The following is a 25249-nucleotide window of genomic DNA, read 5'->3' on the forward strand; positions in this document are numbered from 1 at the left end:
CACATTAAATAAAAACTTACACATGTAAAAATGTAATATAAAACCTTTTAGAAATTGGAACTATTTCATATATTGACATACATGTCCAGCCCATACATTTATGTATGTGTATGCTTATATTGTAGACAAATGTTACATAAATGTATATCCATCCCAAAGCCTGTCATATTGATTGTCTATTGATATACAGTGAAAAAACTCTGACACGACTTTCCCAGAATGGAAAAGATCAATACAGAAATTAATAAGAAAAAAAATACAGTATAAATATTAGGAATTTGTATATGTTGTTTTTAATAAATTTGCATATATAAATTAAATATAGGTATATCGTTAACATATATGATAGCAACATGTTACACCATATAAAAATTCATCATATAGATAAAAGCATATTAGAAAATAGAACAATTTCATATAATATGTCTGTCCCATTAAAATATGTATGTTTATATATATATGCCTATATTGTAGACATATCTTACATAATAATATTTTCAATATATGTACATATACAAATTTTACAATAGATATTTCATAAATGTTATAAATTTATATCTTTGTATATCCAGAGGATGTATAAATGTGATAATAGTACAAGCCCTTATAGGTGACATCATTCTTGATATAGGGACATATATTTCATATATTATAGTTCTGTATGGGGTGACAGGGAAAGAAGTCAATGGGAGTGGGCAGTATGGGAATCATAACTACAATAGGTCAATTTTTATACATAAATATACAGTTCTAATATGAACAAATGCTATTTTCTTTATTTTGGACATAAGGCTGGTTGTTTTGTCTTTATTATAGTTTTTTCTTCTCTCCTGTCTGCTCTGGTGGCAGGTTGGTTGCAGGCAGCCACCTGACCTGTGCATGACGTGTGGATTAAGGACACATGCTGCAGCCAACCAAAAATCAGAGAGGCTGCTCCCTGCAGAGCCAATTAATCTTGTTAGGACGTCCAGTATTTTCTAAATATGAATTTGTTGCTCTGCTTTCGACTGATGAATTATTCAGTTCAGGTGTGCCGTATGTTCATGTCATCAGGAGGCTTTGGAGATCATTAGACAGATGTGTTTCAGCTTGTTGCCTTCATCACACAAACATAAAGAGGCGGTAATGTTGATTCCCTCAGGAGGAAGAGGGAAGCATTTTGGTTTTGTTTTTTTATCTTAACATCATCTATCTCCAGGGGGCGTGAATGAAGACTTCTCAATTAATTCGTTTTTATAGTCTATAATGTTCATTTCTATGTTGTTTTTATAGCTCAGTTATCTAGATTTGGATTGGTTTGGGTGTATTTATGTATATTTATGTATTTTTATGTCTTATGTATTTTACCTGTCGTACGTATCTCATTTAAATGTTACTTGTGATGTGTTTTGTGATGACCCTGGTGAAGGCCACGAGGCGAAACACGTCGGTCTAATACAGTTCTTCTGTTTACTACAAGTGTTGCTGGAGTTTTCCCTCCTCCATGCACCTTGGAAGTAGATGACGTTCTGCCAGAAACCTTACTTTGTTTTCTCATCAGGAGGCTTTAAAAGTGGAGTGTCATCGCCTGTGAGTTCCACGTCCAGTAATGTCCCTACTTCTCCATTCCCTCGTCCAGGATCAGGATCCTCCTGTTGCCTAGCAGAGGGTGGGCTTACCTGCTTATGGAGGGAAGAGGCTGCAGTTGGACCTCCTGGCCAGCAGATGGCAATGCCTCACTGGATAGATCCAGCAAATCTAGCACCTCAGCCATGCCAGTTCATTGTGCTTTAACACTGAGGTTATCAGGAATAAACACGGTGTGATTTCAGTTGGGTGTGTGTTTTTCACCAGCCTGTTAACTAGTTGATTTGTTTTGTTTTTTGGTGTATACACGACTTGTCTTTTGTGCCACGGTGCCAATCAGTCTCAGTCTGAAAAATATAATTTAATGTAATATAATAACAATTTCACAACCTAAAACCCCAAAGAAAAGGAAAGTACCAATCCCTTAAAGCACCAGTACACGCAAAATAAAATGTCAAGCAAGAGACACACCAGACGGCAATGTTCAATGTTCCCCACAGTGTATTTTACAAAACAGTGACAGTGCAAAATTCAACGAGAAATTCAGTGTTCAGTACAGAGGACCAGGTCAAAGTGACCAGTCAAAGTGTCTTGGTTTCTCCAAAATGAGTCAGAGTAAAGTATCTTGCAGTGTTGCAGTTTTTAACTTCAGGTTTAACTTGGGGTTTTCAGTCTTACAATGATGGTTAACTTTTTACCAGGGTAAATCACCATGGTAACTGATACTGAAGTCCTCACCTGCTCTTGTGCAGGTTAACTTCAGAGGATCAGATCAAAACGTGTCAACAGCCAAACTTCTGACCAATCAGATACCTGGAAAAAAATGAGTCATCATGTCTACCGGATCCTGACAGGGACAAAAGAGTTTACAGTAAAGTGATCAATAATAAAGAACAGTAGATATTTGTATAGATCAGTTTGAGTCGTTCCATGTGTCCACTCTAGTTTTAAAACAGAGCCTCGAACAAACAGAGGAGAGTTTATCACTAAATAACTACATAATAACTATTAGAGCTTCGTTTGACCTGAACACAGATTCTTTAATCCGACAGGATTTCAGACAGTGTCGATGCTTTCACTCTCTTCTTCATCACTGCAGCTCAGAATAACATGAGGAGACTCTGAGACCACAACTGGAAATAAAAACTAAACCAACAATGATCCGCACACTGTTAGTCAGTCAGACTGACTCATCAGACATCAACTACTCCTCTCCTCTTTTCTTTCTCTCCTCTCTGCAGCAGAAACAGTCCGACATTATGAAGTCACTATAACTGAATTCACCTGCAGGTATTAGTGTTTCTTCTCATATCATATTAATACTTTATTCATGGTTCTGATGATGTTGTTTATAATCAACTGCCTCTTTCCCATGAACGTGCTCGTACCTGGACAGGTAAACCAGGGTTAACTGAACCGGTTGATAACTAGCTTCGTAGAACAGGTTATCAGGACAAACAATCAGGATCAGTTAAACCAGAGTAGTCCAGGCTTTATGGCAATGAAAGGTTTGGTAAATAAATGATGAGGTGAATTTGAATCTGGCTTGTAAGGACAGCAGCCTATCAAATGGTGGAGGTTTTACACCCTGCCAGGGGTTAGCTAGAGGTTAGGTTAAAATAAATACTTCCTCAACATTACTCGGTCTTTGTTGCCGTGGTTACACTATAAACTGCTAGTTTCACATGGGAATCGGACACCGCTCTCCTGTGTCATATTCATCCATCCACCACGACCTCCTCCTGACGTGGACTTTGTCTCTCTTTATGCTACGTCACCGCACTTTTCCCTTTGCTCCTGTCATCATTACTACGAGCACTAGATGTCACCTAGCAACAAAACCTAACTATGGGCCATAATAACCTGCTGCACAGACGACCTGTGGGCTCGTTTTGTCTCGTTCTAACCTTTGCACATTCATAGCAGTTTTCATTAATATGCAATGTCCCTATTAAATTAATAAACAAACATATTCTTTACAAATACTTTGCCTTTTTTTTAAAGTTATTTCTTGGGTGTTTGCATTTATTCTGACAGGCTAGTGAGAGATAGACAGGAACGTTAGAGAGAGGGGATGACATGCAGCAAAGGGCTGTGGGTTGGACTCGTACCCATGGCCACTGTGGTTAGGACTAAGCCTGTGTGGTATGTGCGCTACCAGGTGAACCACAGCGGCACATCCTCAAACAAAGCCTTCAGGATCCAAAGAGGTTAAAAAATGTTCAATCTAAGAAAAGGGTTTTACAGTGTGCTATGTCAAGCCTCATTTTGGCTTTTTTTTTTTAATTCCATTTGTTTAAATTACAAAGTCAAAATATCAAAGCAAATTTCAATGCTAAGACTCATAGTCCACATCTGAGAATTAATTTAGTCTTTTTTTTTGTACTCATTATATTTGTTTCATGTCACTTTTTTTCCCCATTTGTGAAAAATAACTTTACTGCCATGCGCGCACACACACACACACACACACACGCACGTACTTCTATTTTTGTGAGGACATTAAGCATAATGCATTCCCTAGTCCCTTCCCCTGACCTTAAACCACCACTGAACGTCTAACCCCAAACCTAAACCTGATTGTGACCCTAACCCTACAACCAGGTCCCAACCCTCAAACAGCCCTTAGAGGTTTTGAGGATCGGCCAAAATGTCCTCGCTCCGTTTGGTCCATAACGCGAACTGGCCCTCACAAGTACACAGATCATCTGTCAGTGTACAAAATGACCACCAGTCATTCCTGACTGTCCACACACTAGCAATGTGACATCATTTAATTCTTCTTTTTGATTCATTTTCTTCCTCCCACTCTCTGTTCATCCTCTGGTTTCTTTAAGTGCGTCAGCATCTCTCCCTCTTGTTCTCTCTGTTGTCTCTCTGAGGTTAATATCCTTTCTTTTGTTCTGTTTTAATCCGCCCTTTTTCATTTGAGCTTTTATTGATTCACCATCTCTGCTTCATGTTGCTGTGCTTTTCATTTAAAAGTTGCATTTTACTGGACCACTTTCTGTGGTCGCTGGATGCTAACAGACATCACGACAACCATTTTCCAATAGACAATTCCACCATATGCTTTTACACAGTACCCATAATCAGATGTAATATATGTATATATAGGCCTATTGAATCTCCATATATGAAATATATGTACATATATAATAAAGACTTATGTAAAAATTATATATTATACCCATTACAAATTGGAACAATTTCAGATATTGACATATATGTGTAGCCCACACAAATATGTATGTTTATGTATGTATGCTTATGTTACACAAATCTATATCTATCCCAAAGGATGTCAGTATATGTTGATATTATATACAATAGGGTTAAATAAGTCTGAAACCACTTCCCCAGAATGTGAAGATAGACATGTTATAAAATGAATGAGAAAGAAGTTAGAAAAACATGCACAGTATAAGCATATAAAGCTTTTAAATGTATGTTGTTTTAATAAACTTACATATATAAATTAAATATATATTGTTAACAAATATGGTCACAGCATAGCATATAAAAATTCATCACATACATGTGTTTAATATATGTACATATACAAATTTTACTTTGGGTATTTCATATATTTTATAAGCTAACATCTTCATATATCCAGAGGATATCCAAAACTGTATTTCTAAGTTCTGCCTCCAAGGACTCACAACACTGGAACATGCCACTCCCTTTAAAATTTAGTTTTTTTACATTACAAAATTTTTCAATCCAGAATTGGCTCTTTGTCAGGCAACAATATAATATTTTAAAGGAGTATTCTGTAGTGTTGTGAGTTCTTGGGAAGCAGAAATCCCCAAATTCAGCCCAACTGTATGTTTGGAAACTTTGGGCTCTCCTGTAGAATTTAAAATGTAGTTTAGTAGTTCTGTAGTTCAACATCATGAGTTTGTGTTGACCGATGGGCTGGTTAACAGAATGGGCTCAAAGTGCTGTGCAAATTGAAATCGTGGTAATGGAATTAAATCATTTTCTTTTATGAGAATGTATTAGTATATTTGTTATCTAGGTGTTATTTCACTGAGGGCACTGATTTGATTTGGCATGAAGACTTATTTGTGCTGTCAAATTCATATTTTTTATCTATTATTTATGTACTTCATTTTCTCCCTCTTTATTTTTATCATTTTCATTTATTTTGTAAATATAATTCAGAGTAATATCTAAATCAACAACTGTTAAAAATACAGTGAAAAACTTTATTTTATTAGTTAAGGCTGTCACTTGATTTATTTCATTACATCACAGTAACAATCCTATAATGTGTTATAATAATAAAGTGGATGTATAATAATGTGTATGTATTATTATTACTAATAGAAGCACAGTTGTAGGAGGTAATGAATAATTGTTGGCAGTAACCATAGTAACAATAGTGGGGTGTTTTAGCAGCAGGAGCGCGGTGTGAACCAGCCTGAAGATTGTGTGTGTTTATGTGTGTGTGTGTGTGTGTGTGTTGCAATGTCAGCAGCAGTGGCTGCTCATGCTGATGAAGTGCAGAGACCACAGGGCTCAGGAGGCCATCCATCATCTCCATCAGACTTAAGTGAGGCTCTCTGGATTGGGACACCAGCAGAAAATGACCTGGGCCCACTGGTCTGAGCTGGATTAAATAAATGCCAGCCCCTTCATCATCATCCTCATCCTCCTGCTTAGACCCAACGTAGGTTCTTTTATAACATTGCAAATTAAACATCTACTACAGGCACCTCTAACGTTTTATTTAATACAAAATGGAAAAAATAGATTTTTAAAAAAATCTAATTCAACTGTCCATGTAGCCGTGCATTCTGCAGATTAATGTTACAACTGATAGGCTGTGACTAGATGTTCCAGCATGACTCTTAGTCTAGTGCAGGTACATTAGCATCTCTGATGTGGCCATAAAATATGAATTCTAAACCTTTTTCTATCACAAATGTGCAGTAACAGTCACTCCGTCCAGTTCAGGTCTAATCACTTAAAAAGACAGCTCTCCTAAATCCTAGAATACAAATCAAGATGACCCCTTTTCCCTTTTTTATCTTTTCTTTTTGTCATTTACTCCATTCATTTTGCTCAGTGGTGTTAAAGCCATCATTTGCTTAATTGTAGTTAAAAGTAATTCATCAAGTATCTATATTGTGGAAATTTTCATTTCATGTCACTCTAAATCATTTTGTATTGCACTTTCAGCTTATCTGATTCATTGGAAAAAAAAAAATTAGAATTGAAAAGGAAAACAACAGAACAGCTGCAGCACTGCCTCATATATGGAGGACCAGGTATGTCACAGAAAAGTAAAAAGCATTTCCTTCATTTCATATTTTTATAGACTTTAAAAACAGGAATTGCAAAAAGGATTTATAAATTAAGGCTTAATCCATCTATAAATACTTCAGATTTGAAAAAGGATTTACAAAAAAAAACCCTGCATAAAGCAATCATTAAATAAACCATTTATAAATACATTTATCAATTCGTGAATAAATAATACAATTTGAAAAACTATTTGAAAAGGCATTTTAAAAATGGGAATTCACACCTGGATTCCCTCTTCAGTTTTCCATTTCCCTTTCCTATTAGCTAATCAATTAGCTTAGTCATTTAGCTTCTCCTGTTGGTCTTTCTATGACACTCTGGGCCTTCAGTGCTGGTACAACCATAAACAAATAGGAACAAATGGAGCTGCAGTTTTTGTGGATAAAAGGCTTTATAATGTTTATATTTTTTCAACCGAGTCCTTTTTATATTCAAGGGTTTATGATCTACGAGCAGTAAAAATAAAGGTTTGTTCCCCAGTTAATTAGAATGATAGTTTAAGCTGTAATCACTGCTTTCCATAAGGAGCTGCGTATCAACATGAGGTTTACAGGAAGTGAATAAGGCTACATGATGGAAAATAATTCACTGTCATTAGGAATTGTTAAAACTAGTGAATAAAATCAATGAAATAAAATACATGGAATAAGATAGTGAGAGAAAGAAGTTAGCACATGAACTGTAGCAGTAATACAACAATAACTGTATAGGGCAGCTGTATATATGCACCATATTATTGTTATCCTACAAATACAATGAGCTGTAACATCAATATATTATAATATTATAGTAGCAGCATTTTATTTGTGTTAACCGTTTCTTGCTCCAGCTCCCAGACTGTATCAGGGGACGCTGGGGAGACTTTGCTTTTCTTTTATCCACAAAAACTGCAGCTCCTCCGTGAACTTGTGCTTGTTTACAGAGCAGAGCGGAACAATATGGCACCGACATGGACGTACGATCCAGCTGTAATTTTGTGTGTGTGTGTCTTTTTATTTGCAGTACATAAACACCACCCAGGAATAAGTCATATTCACACACACACACACACACACACACACACACACACACACAGGTCAAGCGTCAAAGGTCATATTTTGTCTAAAGAGGATTTACTCTTTTTTGCCTGTTTGATCTCAAACATGCTCTCACTCTCTCGTTCACTCACACACACACACACACACACACACAAATACAATTACAAAAAGCAGTGAAAAAATGACCCCCCCGAGGTTTGTGCAAGCTATTTATTACAACCCATAGTTACATTTTATTGTTCATTAGGTTAATATGAGTGACCTCTAGTGGCATTGTGTAAGACAGAATCAGTTTCAGCAAAATAACATATGTTTATGTTCCAGTAACAAAGCCCTCTACAAGCTGTAGTTGTTATAAACCTAACCCAGTTTTTTTTTGTTTTTGTTTTGTCCCTAAATCTTATCAAATCTTTACTGCAGCATTGTCTCATCATAAAAGAGTTTGATATTTAATTTTCCACAGTTTATCTGTGCCGTATCTCCTCCCACTGGTCAGGGTGCTCAACAGTCCTGTGGGTTGTATCGAAGGGTCGGTATGAAGGAGTATTAGGGCCACGAAAAAAAAACTGAATAACAAGAATGAAGTCATAATATTCAATATTTATTATCAAAAACTAAAGTCGTAATTTGAGATGAAATCATAATATTACAAGAATAAAGTTGTAATTTTAGGTTCTGTGTTGATTTAGAGGAGAAACATTAGAAGCTTTAAAATGAGGAAAGTGGAGCATCCTGTGAAGTTCTACTTTAGCAGAGGTTTCACAGATGTGGAGATACTTCATCTTTTGGCTCATCATCATCATCAGCATCATCTTCATCAGCATCAGGACACTGAAAAGCTTGTGAAGAAACTGAGTTTATTCTATTGTTAGACAGTCAAACAGCAGCTGCCAGAAGCAGCTCTGGCTGCCCCTGATTGTCCTTTCACCAGGTTTATTGGTTCATGTAATATTCCTTAAAATTGTTTTTTCTCTCAAAATTTTACATTTTTAATCATAATGATAATTTTTTAATATTACGAGAATAAAGCTGTAATACTCTTTCTTGTAATGTTATGACTTTTTGTCTTGTAAAATTACCCATTTATTCTCGCAATACTCTGACTTTTTTTCTTGAATTCTCAAACTTCCGAATTTATTTTCAAATTTTCTGATTTCTTTTTTTTCCTTGATGTGGCCTAATACTCCCTCGTAGGTCGGGACTAACGACCTATATGGTCGTTTAGGTTGGCGGACTTAAAGAAGTCATTAACTTCAGTCAGACTGATACGTGTTCTGTTAGTGTCCCTTTTATTGAAGACTGGATCTGATTGGATTTTCAGTTTACATTTTACATCTGATTCCTTACAAGTAATTATATGCATATACTGTAGGCCTATGTATTATTTTAATGAATATCATTAATTAAACATGTATTAGATGATTTTATTAATTAATTAATTAATTAATAATATTTTAGCATTAGTCATTAGCTACAGTAGTACTGTCATCATCAATAAATGACTTCAGAGCTTAATATTGACAATAACGGATGGAATGAATCCCAGCATCACTCATTTATCAATGTCTCCTCCAAGCTTTACTGTTATTAATGACATTAACTCACATCGCCGTTCTTAAGAAACAAAATGCATATCTGAATCACCTTCAGTGAGGATGACAGGCCACAGGAGTGATGAAGGACCATATCTATCACTGGACTAAATGTCCAATGTGACAGATCCAATAGAATAAGTGATGCAAGCAGTGACTCTATTTCAGCCCTTTCATACCTCAAGCTGTTTAACTGCCAGTGTTTGAAACATGTCAGTAGAGTCAAGGACAGATTTAGTGAGTCAAATATTTGGAACCCTTTCTCAATTCAGTTTGTGAGACATAAAGAAAAAAAGTACAGTACAGAAAGTGGACTTCCTTCATAATTGATCAGTAAACCAGTGTGCATCATCAGCAGTAATGGATATTGAATAAAATGAATATTGAATGAGTTCAGCCATGGTAAGGTGTCCATCTGATGAAAAGGCTTGGAACAGAATTTACTTGGATAAAAAATAAAATAAAAAAATAAATATGTGTTGGTATTGTAACTAGCTTTTCTAGGTCATGACATAAACTCCCTTAATTAGGTTTAAATACAAAACTGCCAAACAGCCACCCTGTGTGTTGCTATGGCTACATTCAGTGACCACTGTGACACTTAGCTACATGCTAGCTGCTAGCACTCGTTGGTATAAGCTACTAGCACAGAGTGACAATACTACATTCAGGTCGGATGGGCATCATTGTTAGATTTACTTTTAAAAAGCAAAGGCTGGAAGTATTTCATATATCTGACTTCAATTTCTCTTTAAAACCCTAATACCCTAGTAAAGCCTCTAGAACTATACAGCAGTAATCGCTGTGATGTTATAAAGTATTTATAAATCTGCATGTCCAAGTCAAATAGATGGATTACACTATCATGTCATCATGGCAGCAGTAGCTGTGTTTTTATGGGCAGTTTTTCAAGGATTTTTCAAAAGAGTGGAAGCCTATGACTTCCACAACTAAAGCTAAACTTTTGGTAACTTCTGCACAGTACATGTGCATTGTGCAAAAAAAAATATGAAATTATACATGTATTATTTTTAAAACACAAGAACTTCAAGAACTTACACTGTCACCCACAAACCTCAGCCAGTAGTATTCCTGCATCCCTTCATGACAATTCAAGAGTCAAAATGACCGAATGGCTTGATGAAAACTCTAATTTCTTTCACTTAATATGATCTTTCTCTGCACTTGACTTCAGCAATTTCAGTGATTATGATACTGGAATTAGTCAGGTCCATCACCAGACCCTGACTTCCCAACTACTATTCACCATTTCCTGCTACTGTGCTCTACTTGCTGCATAAAAAGCACATCTCTTCCACAGCAGAAACTCATTTGGACAAAAGCTCCTACAAAAATTTGACTATCAAATTGACTATGAAACAGGACCCGATGTATGTGTATGTGTCAATGTAACCGAGGACGTGGTTGGAAACTGTTGTGGAGCCGCTGTAAACCACTGACATCATGGTGTCGTATTTGCATTCTGCCCGGTGTCAGCCGGTTTCAGCCCTTCATCTGTCCCTCTACTTTTGTGAATGAAACCCGTCTACAAACAGAGCAGCACAGGCAGCCTTATATGCCAATTTCAGGGAAACTGCAAAAGGTAAAATCTCACGTGCATGCACCTACTCATGAACAGGTGACGCTCATCAAGCTGAAAAGAGCGATTTACAACATTTTTGTGCAGGACAGAGAGAGATTTAGGACAAGGATACATTGTTCTTCTGGCTGAATCTTGACACTTGGACATTCTGGTTGTCACCACTGGAAAATATATCAAGGTCAGCTGATTTGTTAAATAGTTCCAAAGTAGCTTTGTCAGTAGTTGCATTGGTAAATACTATTTGAATGAGTAATCTCATGTTAGCCTTGGTCCTGTTGCGTCACTTCCTACAAGAATGGGGGGGGGGGGGGGGGGGGGGGGGTGTCAGTCTTTGTCCCACTGGTGAATGAGAAGCAGCTCCAGTCCCATAGGAAATCCACGACTGTCCCAGCAACTGTGACGGGCTGAGGGAAGGGCTCCTCTTCCTCCTCGATTCTCCACCAATCAGTAGTCCCCATCTGTCAGTGCAGTGTCAGAGCTCGTCTTCATGCTCATCTTCTTTGCAATGCCTTGCTTTTTAAATTCATTTCAGATGATTTCACACCTTTGATTAAACAAAATTACTAGCATACTAGCACAGTTCCGTCTCACAGTGAAGTGGCGAATTTTGTTTGTTTCACTTTTAGTAAGATTTATTTGTTGTTATATTCCTTCGAAGGACGTGGAAATTGTTAAAATGCATTTCCACAATGTTCCACGCTTTCCAGACATCCCAATCACCAGTTCCTGTTCTTCAGTGCAATATGAGCATTTATACTGGACAGCTTGTATAGATGCAGCTACGCAGCCACATGGCCAATCAGGTATATGTTGTCATAGAGGTGGCCTACGAAGTCATCTGAGACATTATGTGCCGCTCGGCGAGTGTTTCTGATAAACTCCCTCTTAGACATTTTGTTTTTGACGTGGGGGCTGGTCAGGTCGATGGACAGCAGGATCAGACTGTAGCACAGCACATACACAGCATCTGCAGAGAGATGAGAGGAAACCGGAATCAAACACAGCTGTTTTGAATTCATTTCTAGCATGTTTCGTGGGGACAACTTGCTAAAATGTGACTCCAGTTGGAACCTCAAATTCAGCTACTTAAAACCAAAATATTACTGCAAGAGGAACCACCAGAAAAGGGAGACAAAGGGACCAGTAAAAGAAATAGCGTACTATACATAAGACTTTAAATTCTGTGGCTCAGAAGGTGAAGCAGGTCGTCCACTAATCACTACTTTCACCTGATGTTATATTAAGGGCAATTTGGGGCTGTGAGTTTTGGTATGTGAGTGTGTGCATATTGTAGAACTTTGTTTTTCCAGTATCTGTAATTTACTTGAGTTTTTCTTTTTTTTTTTTAAACTTCTGACTTTTACTTCACTTCACTTAAAAGACAAATATTGTACTTTTAACTCCACTACATTTCTATGAAGTACTCTCTTACTTTGAAGCAGAGCTTTTAGTCAGTGTAGTGAATTTTATTTTGATTGGAAAAATTGATAGACCATACACTGTTCATCACAGGAGAAAATGTTTGAACCTGTCAGTGTCGTAACGATGGCGATGTTGGATAAAGATGAGACAGAAGATTCTTCACCAGAGGCTGATCTGAAGTTTGTGTTCGAAGCTTTCGAAATACAGAAAGATTAATTTTGTGTGAAATGTTTGTTGCGTTTACAAAAACCAAACTTCATCACTGACCAAAAAAAAGAAATACAAAAATAACAATGGCTCCTTTTGTTGATTCAATTGTTATTATGTCCATGTCTTCAGTCTTTCTATCATATTCTAAAGTCTTTTTATTCTACAGGTTCTACAGTCAGTCAGTCAGTCAGTCAGTCAGTCAGTCACTTTAGAGTCATTAGGTTCTGTAAATGTGAAACAATACAACAATGTGTTGACATAAAAAATGCACTTTTGATTACTTCAGTATTTTGAAAATCAAGTTCTCCAGTAGTAAAACTCTGACTGAACAACTTTGACTTGTATAGCAGTAATATGTGACCAGGAGGATCTGTACTGTAACACCAGTAATGGAGCTGTGGACTTTGTCTACCTCTGGCAGAAAAGCGCCAAATGAATATGTACGGGTGGGTGAACAAGCTTGTACTGTAAAGCACTTTGAGTGGTTGATAAGACTAGAAAAGCGCACTCCATTTACCATTCTTATGTCTGAAGCATATGATGAATAAGACAGACAAACGTGTACAGTGCTACTAATACACTCTAAATTGTTCTGCACTGCTGTGCTCAATCCTTCCCTGGGGGGGTGGAGGGGCAGAGTAGCAGTGAAATGAAAAGGCAGCCATCCGTCCATCTGTAGCCCTGGAGCCATTACTCTAATCCTACTAGTGCTGCTAATCATACAAGTAGGTCCAAGGATTTAACAGTAACAGAGTCAGGGATTGGTTTCTGTATGGTCTGCTGACATTAACAAAGCTAGTCAGTTGATAAATGCATGGTCCATTGACAACACTGAAGCCAGGGATTACTTGAAAATAAAACCTTGATGGTTTCCCTCATTTTGTGGTTGGGTAAATGGATCAGAAGTGTAGTATAGCTTTAAAATCACTTCTACTATCACAACAGTGGCTAGTGTTCTAGCTGCAGGGTTGAAGAGTGGTGATGTCTGGGTAGGGTCAGGATTGGATGTTAATGGCCCAGACTGAGGATATTGATCCCCTGACCTCTCCTGCAGAATCAGCATCAAGTCAAAATATCAACCTACAGGCTCCATCAGAAACATTAAAATCTTAAGAATTCAATGAATGTACTTATGTTGTCCGCTGATTTAACAATCTAGTGTTCTGAAGTCTGCTATAAAGCACATGGTGCACATACATTCAGGTTGTGTCCAGATCCACTTTTGGGAGTTCAATCGTGGAAAAAAATTTGTGGCAGCACCAGGCGCATGGTTGAAAAGGGTTGAATTGCTATTACATATATTATATGTTATATTTCTGAGGAAAAAGATCTGTTGCAGCTGGGGGGGAGGGGGGGGGGGCGCGGCACAGAAGCAGCTGGACTAGATATGGATATAAATTGAGCACACTCTCTCTCTCTCTCTCTCTCTCTCTCTCTCTGTTCACCTTCCCATTTTACCCCATTGCCCCTGGGATAAACGTTTTATTTACATCCTTGAAAAGCAAACAGGCTGAGAAAGCTGATCTCCCCCGCTCTGCTTTAATATCAGTGGGGCACCGACACACAACATCGCGGTCGGAGTTGCTTTGGTCTGTGTGTGCTCAGATTGGCACAAGTCCATTTATAAACAGCGTGTGTGCTGGATGAGAAAATGACAACAGCGTCTGAAACTAAGACGCCGCTCTGCGCGGGTGTAAGATGGAGCCCAAAGCCTCTTTCATATGGGACACTCCAAGAGCTGTCCTCTAGCGCCGCCTTCAGGCCAAACTCTCACTGTGTAAGTGGATGGTTTTAGCTTGTTACCATACTGTCTGTATATGATGGCTGATAAGTCGTGAGAAATTGCAGTAAAGGACATATATTCAGTGTAATATAGAATCAGTGTCACCAGAGACTAAAGTATAAAATATCCTCTCAGAACGCAGCATGTTAGTCACTGTTCTTTAATAACCAAGCCTCATGTTGTTCAAGTGTTTCACTGTGGACTGAGGTCTCTACAAAAGCAAGATATGTCAGACCGGTCTGTGGTGTTGGTCCAGTCTTCATTCTGCTCATAGATCAGTCTGATGTTAGTCAGACCACTAAAATAAAAACTGACTCCTTTTAAATTAAAATCATTACACACCTTGAGTTGGTTTCACAAATACACTCTTTTTTGCTGTGTCTTAAATAGAACAGACTTCAGATTGACTGAGTCTAAATTCAGTTTAGTTCTCTACTGTCTTAAGACAGACTGTGGTACAATGAATTCAGGGTACATTTCTTCATTTACCCCAGTACAAAATGTCTGTCTTTAGGAAGAATTCTACAGTTACAAGGGTTTAGGAAGAGTGTAACAATAAAAAGAAAAATCTGATTTGGTCTCTAAAACTCTACTTGTTGTTGGTTGCTACTGGTCAGTGCAGGTGTCTCTGACTGTTACCACGGTAACATTGTTCTTAGACCTGAGTTAGCCTGGCATAATGTGTCTAATGTTTTTGGCTTAAAATGAGTCAGTCTTTATTCTTGTGAAACGGTCTGACTGACATCAGACTGGATCAACACTACAGACTAGTCTGAAAGATCTTTGTGAAACTGGCCCCATAACCCCCGGCTAACTCAGGTCTAAGATCATTGTTACCATGGTCACAAGGTAATCAGTGATACCTGCACTGAGCGGTGGCGCCCAACAACAAAAACAGGAAGATATGGCTCATAATTATGGTTTGTTAACATTGTTATGCAGCAAGCAAAGACAAGGGAGAGAGATTTTAAAGACCAAATCAGATTTTTCTTTTTATTGTAAGTAAAACATCCTTGTACCTCTTGAATTCTTCCAAAAGACAAATATTTTCTGATTGGTAAACAGAGCTGAGGCTCTGGGGCTCTGGGCCATTTAGTTTTATTTTGAAAAAAAGTTTTAATTTACCAAGAATTCATTGTACCACAGTCAGGCTTACCATGGTCTGACTGTTTGTCTATCTAAGACACAGTCAAACCGGCCAACAATAAGGGGAACAATAAGCACGGAACATTCTTTTTTTTCCATTTTGGCTACGTGGAAGTTCAGGCAGTTTGTTTAAAATTCAAAGTTTAGTTTTAAACAAAAAAACCCCCCCAAAAAAACAGGGTATTTCCGTATACTCGTTTTAAATCAAAAATGAAAAGAAAATTGAAAAACAGAGACAATTTTCAGTGTTTTTTGTCCAAATCAAAAAACAAAGTACAAAAAACAAACACCAAACATCCATTTTGGTTGTCGTTCTAGGTCAGAATGACAGCTGTTAACTGTTATAGATATCAATGCCATTACTGTATCTGAATGCAAAAACAAACATGTGTAGTTTGCTGAAACCCACAGGAGGCAGTAGACCAGCCCCAAGGCAGCGGGGCATCACCTCAAGTGTCATGACCTCTATCAGAAGTTAAAGCATTGCAAAATATGTACCCATTACTTAATATGTGGATTAGTATGCAGATAATATCAGTCAGATGATGGACTGTACACTGACTCACTCCAGGCTAAATAACTCCCAGCCGTGGCATCCAACTGTGGATATCACTGTTAATCCTGCATCACATGTCTGTTACAATGCTCTTATGCTGCTGCTACAGCACCAGTCTGTGGCCTCAGACTTGCCCCTGGTGCTACTGCTGCAGCCCCGCAGTCTTTCCTGTGGTCCCCTCCCAGTTTGTCAATAATGAATATTTTTATAGTCATTGTTTTGTACGATTAATTTTGTATTTGTTGAATCAAAGAATTTACTCTGTTTCCTCTCTCAGTTTATGACATCACACTTTGATGGGTCACAGCCTGCCTCACTGAAGCCCAGTTTCGTGACAAGGAAGTCTCCCAACCCTTCTCTTTCTCCAGGACCCCCAGGCTGCTCCAATCCTCTGTGAGGATCCTGTGCCCTGCTGTAAATACAGCATCTATTCATTGGTCTGGCTCTATTTAAGTAATCCCTACTGTTGCTTTTATTTATGCAACTTGAATATCCTCCTGGTGGTTGTCTGCCTCCTCAACTCAGACTAGTTTCAGGTTACATCCCTGTTCATCCAGAGTCAAATAAAATATGAACCATTTGTGTTCAAATTTTGTCATAATTGATGTGTGAAGTCCTGAGAAATGACTAAAAAGTGTTTTGTGACTGACCTTGAAGTTCCGTGGCGGACATTTAACCTGACTGTGGCCGGCACGGAGGCATAAAAATAATAACTCATTCTTATTAGCTGTTGTCTTCCAAACTGGAAGAAATTCAGCTAGCTACTGTTTTGAGGCAACAACTTCATTTTACTTGCTGGGTGAGATGAGCAACAACCAGTGCAAACACACTGAATTTGCAGTTGTACCTCCTGAAAGGCCTCAACAGTTGGAACCAGAACCGGGGGACTGCAGCAGTGACTAGCAAGCTGCCATCTGGCCTCACCTACTCTCGGGACATGACCCACGATCAGAGCTAGAGCTGATAAACACCTGTGACAACTGCAGAGTCTTTCACCTGGGAGTGAATACTGATTGTAACCTTGCACACTGATGGCAAAAGCCCGATGTTAGCAGGTGTTAGCAGGTTTTTTTTAAAGTAACATACAGTATGTGATCAGTATATTTATTGTATGTGTGTGTACGTACTAACCAGGACTGAGACCCAGCTCTCGGACAAGACCCGGATTACAGGTACAAAACCTGTGGCTGAACTTGGTGATGAGGGTCTCCAGATACTCTCCTCTCTCCTCTGGTGCATGGATATGTCTGAAGAAATCCCGCAGAGCGTTGGGGAGGAACTGGTTACTGAAATTATGGAGGGTCACCAACTCATCCAGGACATCCCGCCTGCACATACACAGACATACACAAATGAAGACTTAATAGCATGATAGATGATATTTCAATTAGTTCTGAAAGAAAGTGGCTGAATTATGAAATGTGGAAAGGAAAGTGACACCAGTCAATGTATCTTTGATTTCATAGCAGATACAATAAATAAACACCGCCACACAGTGAAATAATTTAACCACTTACAAGTTGATTTACCTTTAACACTTTACTAGGTTATGGCCTGGTTTTAGACTTTCTTAGGGCAGAAATGCTTCCATTATAAACATGTAAACTTTTCATCATAACAAGCGGTTGTGGAAGTTGTCTGGTTTTCTGTGTGTATCTTTGTATGTCACCTCTCATCCAGGTAAATCCTCAGCATCTTCCAGTTGAGTCGTCTAGTGTAGAAGATGAACTTCGCCAGCTCGGTTGGATGATCCAGTAGTATACCTTTAGACATAAAATAACTGATACCCTTCACACACACACACACACACACACACACACACAGATGCTCAAAATGATGACATCATCAAACATGCAATTTTGTCGTGACATCATTGTCCCAGACAAAAACATGTGCAGAAACTAGAGATGAAACAGTTATCAGTTTCACCCTAAGACACAGTAAAAATTCCAGACGGTTAGGGTCACCATTTAAATTTGAATTATGACTATAACTATGGTTAATTACCATTGTTAATTACTGTGGTTAATTTGACTGATGTTGGGTTCTGTAAGGCATCAACCAGCAACGGTCTCCCAGACGCATGTGCAGCAAAGCAAGATGGGTTAATTATGTGTTAGTCAGAACATGAAGAAGGCAGTGACGGCGCTGCTCTGGAGATTTTTCAGCCTCTAAAACCTTTTTACGCTAAAGTTAGCAGGTAAAAGCAGGTTTTTAAATACAGGTAAACCCACAAAAAAATGACTGATTGATTGACTGATTGATTGGCCCCTTTTCCACTGCCGGACGAGTTTGCCTTTCTGTTTGGAGCAATGTCATCACATGCACTTACAGAGCACACACACAGACACAGGGGAGAAACAGTGAGCTGCTAGCCGCCATGCAAACTGGATAAAATGGATCTGTCAAGTCTCATCCCCAGGTTGGTGCTCCTGTCAGTGTCAGAGTCTCTGTGTGAGACGCTTCAGTCAGTGATTGTGTGTTTTTAAACTTATTTCAGGGCTTAACAGCACCATGCTGGACAAGTGACAATTGTGTTTACAGTGTCTGTGCTCTGAAAGACGTCACAGCAGGACAATAACAATAATAATACATTTTCTTTTCCCTTGTTCACAGAGTGGACATGCAGCAGGCAAACCCAGTAATGTTACTGGTCCCTTGTCCTCATCTGTGACACAGATGTGTTGGACATGTTATCATTCTACTAAGTATTTATTTGTGGTTTTATATAATATTTTAAGCACATTTTAACACCGTGATACTACTAATAACTGTGGTAATTTTGGTCACTATAATTGTGATCTAAAATTTTTAGACCGTTTCTTCTCTAGCACAAATTTAACACACACAGCACACAAACATGGCAGAAACTCTGAGGTAGTGTGCATCTATGGGGCAGGAGATCTGGGATGACTGGGTATGCGTTACCTCCTGCGGGTTAGCATTGAATGTCAGGCTGCCTTCATCCAGCTGTAGGTATAGTCTTCTGTAGGAGAAACCAGCAGGTAGTCTTCTGTTGTAGATGGAGCAGTGTCCCCATGTGGACTTACAAAGCCTGATGGATCGAAACACATGGGTTACAGCACAGAAACAAATAAAAAAGAACACAATACAACTTTACCGTATTCGCAACTAAGAAAGACAGCGGCTGATAGGGACAACTGTGGAGTCAGTATTTGGCAAAAACATGCCGTTCATTTTCGATACCTTGAACCTTTTGTCTATCTTGAGTCTATCTGTCATCAATTATTTTGTATGTCAGTACAAATCACAACTGTTGTTGCTGCTGAGAAAGATTTCTGGTCACCAAGAGGCATTTCATCAATTCACTACCTCATTACTTTAATCACCACAAACAGATGACTCTCCTTACCCCTGCCATAGATATTCATCATTCCCCAGGTCCTGCCACACACAGCCGGCCAGGCACAGATCAGTAGCATTCAAGTACGACAGTATGGTGATGCCTAATTCAGGAGGCAGCATCTCCAAATCTATAAAACCCTGCTGCTCTTTGCCTACAGGGAGACCAGAAGAGAGACAAACATTTAGATTTACTTTTTATTGCTTCAACATGGCTCACATTGTAAATTGTATTTAAAACTAGATGTTGTCCAGATCTCAGAGTGATATGTGATGTGATATATATTGTTACTAGAAGCCTAATATGGCAGTTTTGAAGCCTTTTGTTGCATTCTTCCCCACTTTCTCTCCGACTTAGTAGTCACCAATTTCCATTGTGTACAACATCACAAACATAATCATTCATTGCAGGTAGGTGACAGTGACATTCCACCTGCCCGACCCTGAGATGATTCACACAATCTGACAGAGACCTATGGAAAACCGACCCAAACCAGACATGCATAAATCAAATTTAAAAAAAAAAAGTTTGGATGATGTCATGAAATGGCATGGGATCATGGGAGTTGTTGTCTTCAGTGCCATTAAGCTCCTCCCAGTTCAGATTCCTTCAGTGGTTCAGGAAATCAAACAGATCCAGTGTTTTTAACTGTTAGAAACACTGACTAAAGCAGTTTGACATTTAAAGTCAGAGTTTGAGCAACGCTGTGTGGAGGACAGAGACTCAGGGAAGAGTTGGAGCTGAGATTGATGCTAACCTTTGTTCTGATTGTTTCTCTGATAACTTATGAAGCAGATGTTCAGCAGGTTTTTACCAGCAGCTGAATTATCCACAGAGGTGTCCTGATAGAAACACTGAAAAAAGCAGTTTCATGATGAAAACCAGTGATTCGCAGATGCTCTTCAGTGACATAGGACGTCTCCAGCAGCTGGAGCTGAGCTGTCTAACATTTCCTCAGCTTGTTTCTCTGATAACTTCAGATCCAGACGTTCGATGACTAAAATCCTTAATCTGGTTCAAATATAGAGCTGAAAACCAACAACGTTTAAAAAGTGTATGTGGCTTTAAACTAGATAAAAGTCAATGTTGAGCTTCTGTCAGACAAACACACTGACACATGATCATAGAGGATATGATGTCATCGACAAGCGACCAATGAAACATCCCATTAGCATGACGTTTCTCTGGTTTGAGAAATGATGGAAACATCTGGGATAATGTAAGAACACAACTCAGAAGTGAAAGAAGTGTGGTGAAGTGTTTTGCATGAAAGAGCGGAGACACGAGCGAGCTCTGGAATTATCCAGTGAAAGTCTGTCACATACAGGCAGAGAAATGCACAGTTTTCAAACGACTAGCTCGTAGTTGACCTGTAGTTGCTCGTGGGCATTTTCTCTTAGAAGAACGGGACCATCTTGCTGTGAGGTGACACAGCTATGACGTAGCAAACAACATAAATCCTAACTGAAGGAATTTCTTTCTGAGGCAGCTGACACTTAGCTGGTGTGCTAGGGGCCTTGAACAAGCACTCAAGAACGACTCTGTTGCCTCACATCTGCTGTTGAACACACTGCAAAGACTGCAGCAAATGGCTAGCTGACCAATTAAAACTCCTGTGCCTTGGTGGAGTTGTTGAACTTGGTTTAAATTGAATGTCTTATATGTACCATTGCAGGAGTAGACATATTGCTTGCACTAATCTAATCTAACCAACTGAAGTAATGACTTCTGCTGTAGGTAGGAAACCAATAGCTTTTTTTTCTAACCATGCTGAGTGTATGGACACATCATCAGAAATAATGGAAAGGAACGTAAGCAATCCAAGAACACGGAACAACCCAAGAATACATAATAATGATAGTGATACAGAGCGTTAGTAGTAGCTATGCCCTTAGTGTTAGCTTAGTGTTTGAGTGTTCGTACCTCCCCTGCGTGTTCTCAGAAGATGGTGGATGTCAGTGCCATAACAGTGCTGAGGAGCTCTTCTTTGGGGACCGCCATCTCTCCGTAGGAAATTAAAGAAGAAAAAACAAAAGACAAAAAACAAAAATCTTAATAACTGTCATCCTTACTGCTGTGTGGCATTACAGGGAAGTTGGAAACTATCCCAGCCTGCATCGCGGCTAAAGACTAATAAAATATTGTCATCATTGAATTTATAAATAACTAACTATATTCCAATATTAATTCTATATTATATATACTGTATACACTTCTGGTCAAAAGTAATGGAACACCTTCATTCTTCCAGATGTTCTTTATATTTGCATGGTTCTGAAAGTCCTAAAAGTGATATTAATGATGAAAAATATAAGGATTACCTTGCTCTCGCCTTCCTCCTCCTTGGTCAGCCAGTCGGTCGGCTAGCTCTTCCTGAAGCTGTTGCTGTTGTCTGGGAGGCAGCCTCCACAGTGCCTGACCCATCTATATGGTAGCAGAGTAACACAGTGCAGAAATGGTACTGAGATGATGAGATACATAATAATGTGCTGTATTACTGAATGTATCTACCGAGTCTGAGACATATGTAAAATGAAATGCAAAAAACGACCATTCCAACTGAAATCGCAATCACAATATCTGCCAAAATAATCGCAATATGATTTTTTTTTGCATATCGTGCAGCCCTAGTTGGTTAACTGTACCTGCACACTTTCCCTGTAGTCCTTCTTCTCATTTTACTTCCCAGCAAAAGTACTGCTTATGATCAGAGGGTGTGCCATAAGCACAATTAGAGAACTGCTCGCAGAGCAGCATGTTTATGTGACGTAATCAGATCACATTTGTATAATTTATGTAGGTGCAAATAAAAATATCTTATATTCATTTGACTAATCCATTTAGAAAACATCTAATCCATGTGTCAGTCTTTGATTTAGTAGTAAGACAGGAAAACAAGTTATATGGTGACAAATTATAAGTCAGCACAGGATACTTGTCGCTGTGGCAACCTCATAAAGAAGGAAAATCCATAGACAGTGTGAAACTAAGTCAGTTCCCAAAAAACAGAAACACTGTAACTGAATATGATCACAAATAAGTTAATACTTATATCCAGGACACTGTGCATGTAATCATATTCTATATCCACTGGTCTTCAAACAACATGGGCTAACCATTGAGTATAATGTAACAATACATTGTCTTAGATCGTATTTTTCATGCTATCCACTAGTGACTTAAACAGTTCAACACGTTTTGTACAAAATCTGCCAAACAACTCTAAGCTCTGGTGTTTGAGATGATCATATATCTGTCAACAAAATAGAGTTACCTTTCACTGACACAAATCAAGTCAGATTACATTTGGCTCACTTAAGTGTACATATTTGTATTGTATATATTTATATTTTTCTATAATATTTCTTCACATTTTTATTGTAAATATTTTATCATATTGTTAAATTTTCTATTTATATTTAATATATCTGACCTGCAGTACTGGCTTGTTTTATCGTTGCTTATATTTCTTTTTTTCTTACTATGTTTATTGTTACTCACCAAAACACCAAAGCAAATTCCTTGTATGTTGACAACCTACTTGGCAATAAACCATTTTCTGCTTCTGATTCTGATGACAACTTCACTGCTCTTATATTTCACTGCATTATGTTCTAGTAGAAAGGACTGCTTATTACCTTGCTTATTAGATGAACATTTTTAAGAGTCAAGTGGAGTAAAGAAGATGTGCGGACGTACTGGCTATGGGCACTCTGGGATTAGATGCTGTCTCTTTCACTGAGTCTGTGTTTTTATAGCTCAAGTGCCATAAAATTGTTTGCCTTAAATGTGTTAATGAAACGAACACACACACACACACACACACACACACACACACAGCTAACTGGACTGTAACTGAAAAATCAAGTTGAAACCACTGACATACAGTATGCATATAGCCAACCCCTGCTTACACATTCATGTCAGCATCTATTTAAAGCGTTGTCAGAGCTCCGATTAACTTTAAATTAGCCTCGAAGGTTAATCGACTTAGTGTGTGCGAGAAAACAAAAAAGTAATCACTGTCCAGTCTTTTTAATGTACTAACTGACCAGCCTTCCCCTCTCTCAGACTGCCTAACGTCAGCTGTGTTGTACAAACAAATCCATTACAACGTTAAAAACATCAGCGCTAGAAGTTCTAACCAACAAGGTAGTTTGACCGTTAGTCCCGCCTTCCCTTCAATACCATTGGTCACACGGAACACGACAGCATTCCAAATGAAACGTCATTGGTTGAATCGCTCTTCACTCACAAGCAGTTGCTACAAACACCCGAGTTAGCTTACTGAGCTACTTTAAGTTGATGAAGCGAGTGTCGACCCAAGCAGGGTCTTTATACCGCCCTAAACAACTAAACTTATCATGTTTCTCTTACAAGCACTACACAGTATTTCCAAACGAATACGAGAGAGCGGTGCAACCCGGGCTACCTACCTGAGTTTAGTGATTCCTCTGACAACCCGACCTGCACACAAGGACAGCTGGAAATGTGATTTCCCTGCTATCAAACTTATCCTGGTGTCATTTCATTTAGCCAACTACAAACAAAAATAGAACAGTTGCTTCTTTTGTTCAGGAGGAAGCTTCCATACCGTAGTCTATTGCCAACACAATTATTATCTGTTTTCTCCCTCCTCCTGTCACCTCTGCCCCGCCCCTTCTCTCCCCTGTCATCACAGAAAAAGATGAACTGAAAAAAAAATCAGCATTTTACAATAATGAGTGAAACGCATCCACTTTCTATGAAAATAGAAGCTGCGTATGATAAACTGATAAACAGAACGAAAAAAGCAGAAAGCTCTGTGCATACAAGCTACGTCATGACGTCAGCTCGTTATACGTGAAAAAACGTGTTGGTATGTTTGTGGAGAGTCATTGAGTAGATAGTTCTTCTGGGATTGTAAACATACCTATCAATTTTGAAGATTCGGTGGGAAGTATTATTATATTATATTGGTGAAACGAATATCCTAATAGAGAAATGCTCTCACAAAGATATCAGGGAATACTCTTCGTTATGTTACTATCGCATCATCTTAATGTTTTTGGTCTTACGTATTTAGTGATATACAGTGGGCAAGGCAAGTTTCAAATAAATATTTTATCAATAGCAAGTGTAAGTCTTTCAAGATATTGCATAGAATTTATCTGGTTAAACATATGTTAGAAAGATCCAAACTGCATATTGACTAAAAGAGTGATTTTTGTGGTCTAGAAAAAGAGAATATTTCCCATCTATTTTTTCACTGTAAATTTACAATGTTCTGGATTGATGTAGCCAGTTTTCCAAATATGAAACTAAAAGTGAATATTGAAATAGTTATGTTTTTTTTATCATGATTTTATTTTATTTGGTAAAGCAAGATAAAGACAAAGAAAGTGATAACATCACAAGACATAACGTAACGAGACGTAACATAACAAGACTTGACACAACATAACATAACATAACATAACATAACAACATAACATACATAACATAGCATAACATAACACAACATACATAAAATGACATAACATAACAACATAACATATATAACATAACAACATAACATAACAGAACAACATTCATAACATAACATGACAACATAACATATATAACATAACAAGAAATTATAACATAACAACATAACATACATAATATATCAACAT

General features: G+C 38.2%; 1 protein-coding gene across 1 annotated transcript; it reads right to left on the reverse strand.

The window, feature by feature from the left end:
* Positions 1–8114: 8114 nt before the first annotated feature.
* fbxo8 (F-box protein 8) lies at positions 8115–24273 on the reverse strand. Its single transcript, XM_023397216.2, has 8 exons — positions 24032–24273; positions 21917–22019; positions 21519–21596; positions 19605–19749; positions 19160–19286; positions 17901–18019; positions 17363–17559; positions 8115–12081 (listed from the first exon to the last, which is right to left on the reverse strand). Exons 2-8 carry the CDS (start codon positions 22017–22019, stop codon positions 11894–11896), a joined length of 957 nt encoding a protein of 318 aa, XP_023252984.1. The 5' UTR covers positions 24032–24273; the 3' UTR covers positions 8115–11893.
* Positions 24274–25249: the final 976 nt, after the last annotated feature.

Source organism: Seriola lalandi, unplaced genomic scaffold, assembly GCF_002814215.2.
Source record: "Seriola lalandi dorsalis isolate HSWRI2012SDOR001 ecotype SW California unplaced genomic scaffold, Sedor1 jcf7180002055006, whole genome shotgun sequence".
NCBI classification, from domain to species: domain Eukaryota; kingdom Metazoa; phylum Chordata; class Actinopteri; order Carangiformes; family Carangidae; genus Seriola; species Seriola lalandi.

Coding starts and splice junctions, on each gene's coding strand:
- fbxo8 (XM_023397216.2), bottom strand. CDS start 22,019: ATGGGTCAGGCACTGTGGAGGCTGCCTCCCAGACAACAGCAACAGCTT. Junction 19,287..19,604: donor GATGAATATCTATGGCAGGG/GTAAGGAGAGTC, acceptor TCGATCCATCAG/GCTTTGTAAGTCCACATGGG. Junction 12,082..17,362: donor AGAGCTGGGTCTCAGTCCTG/GTTAGTACGTAC, acceptor ATCTCTCTGCAG/ATGCTGTGTATGTGCTGTGC.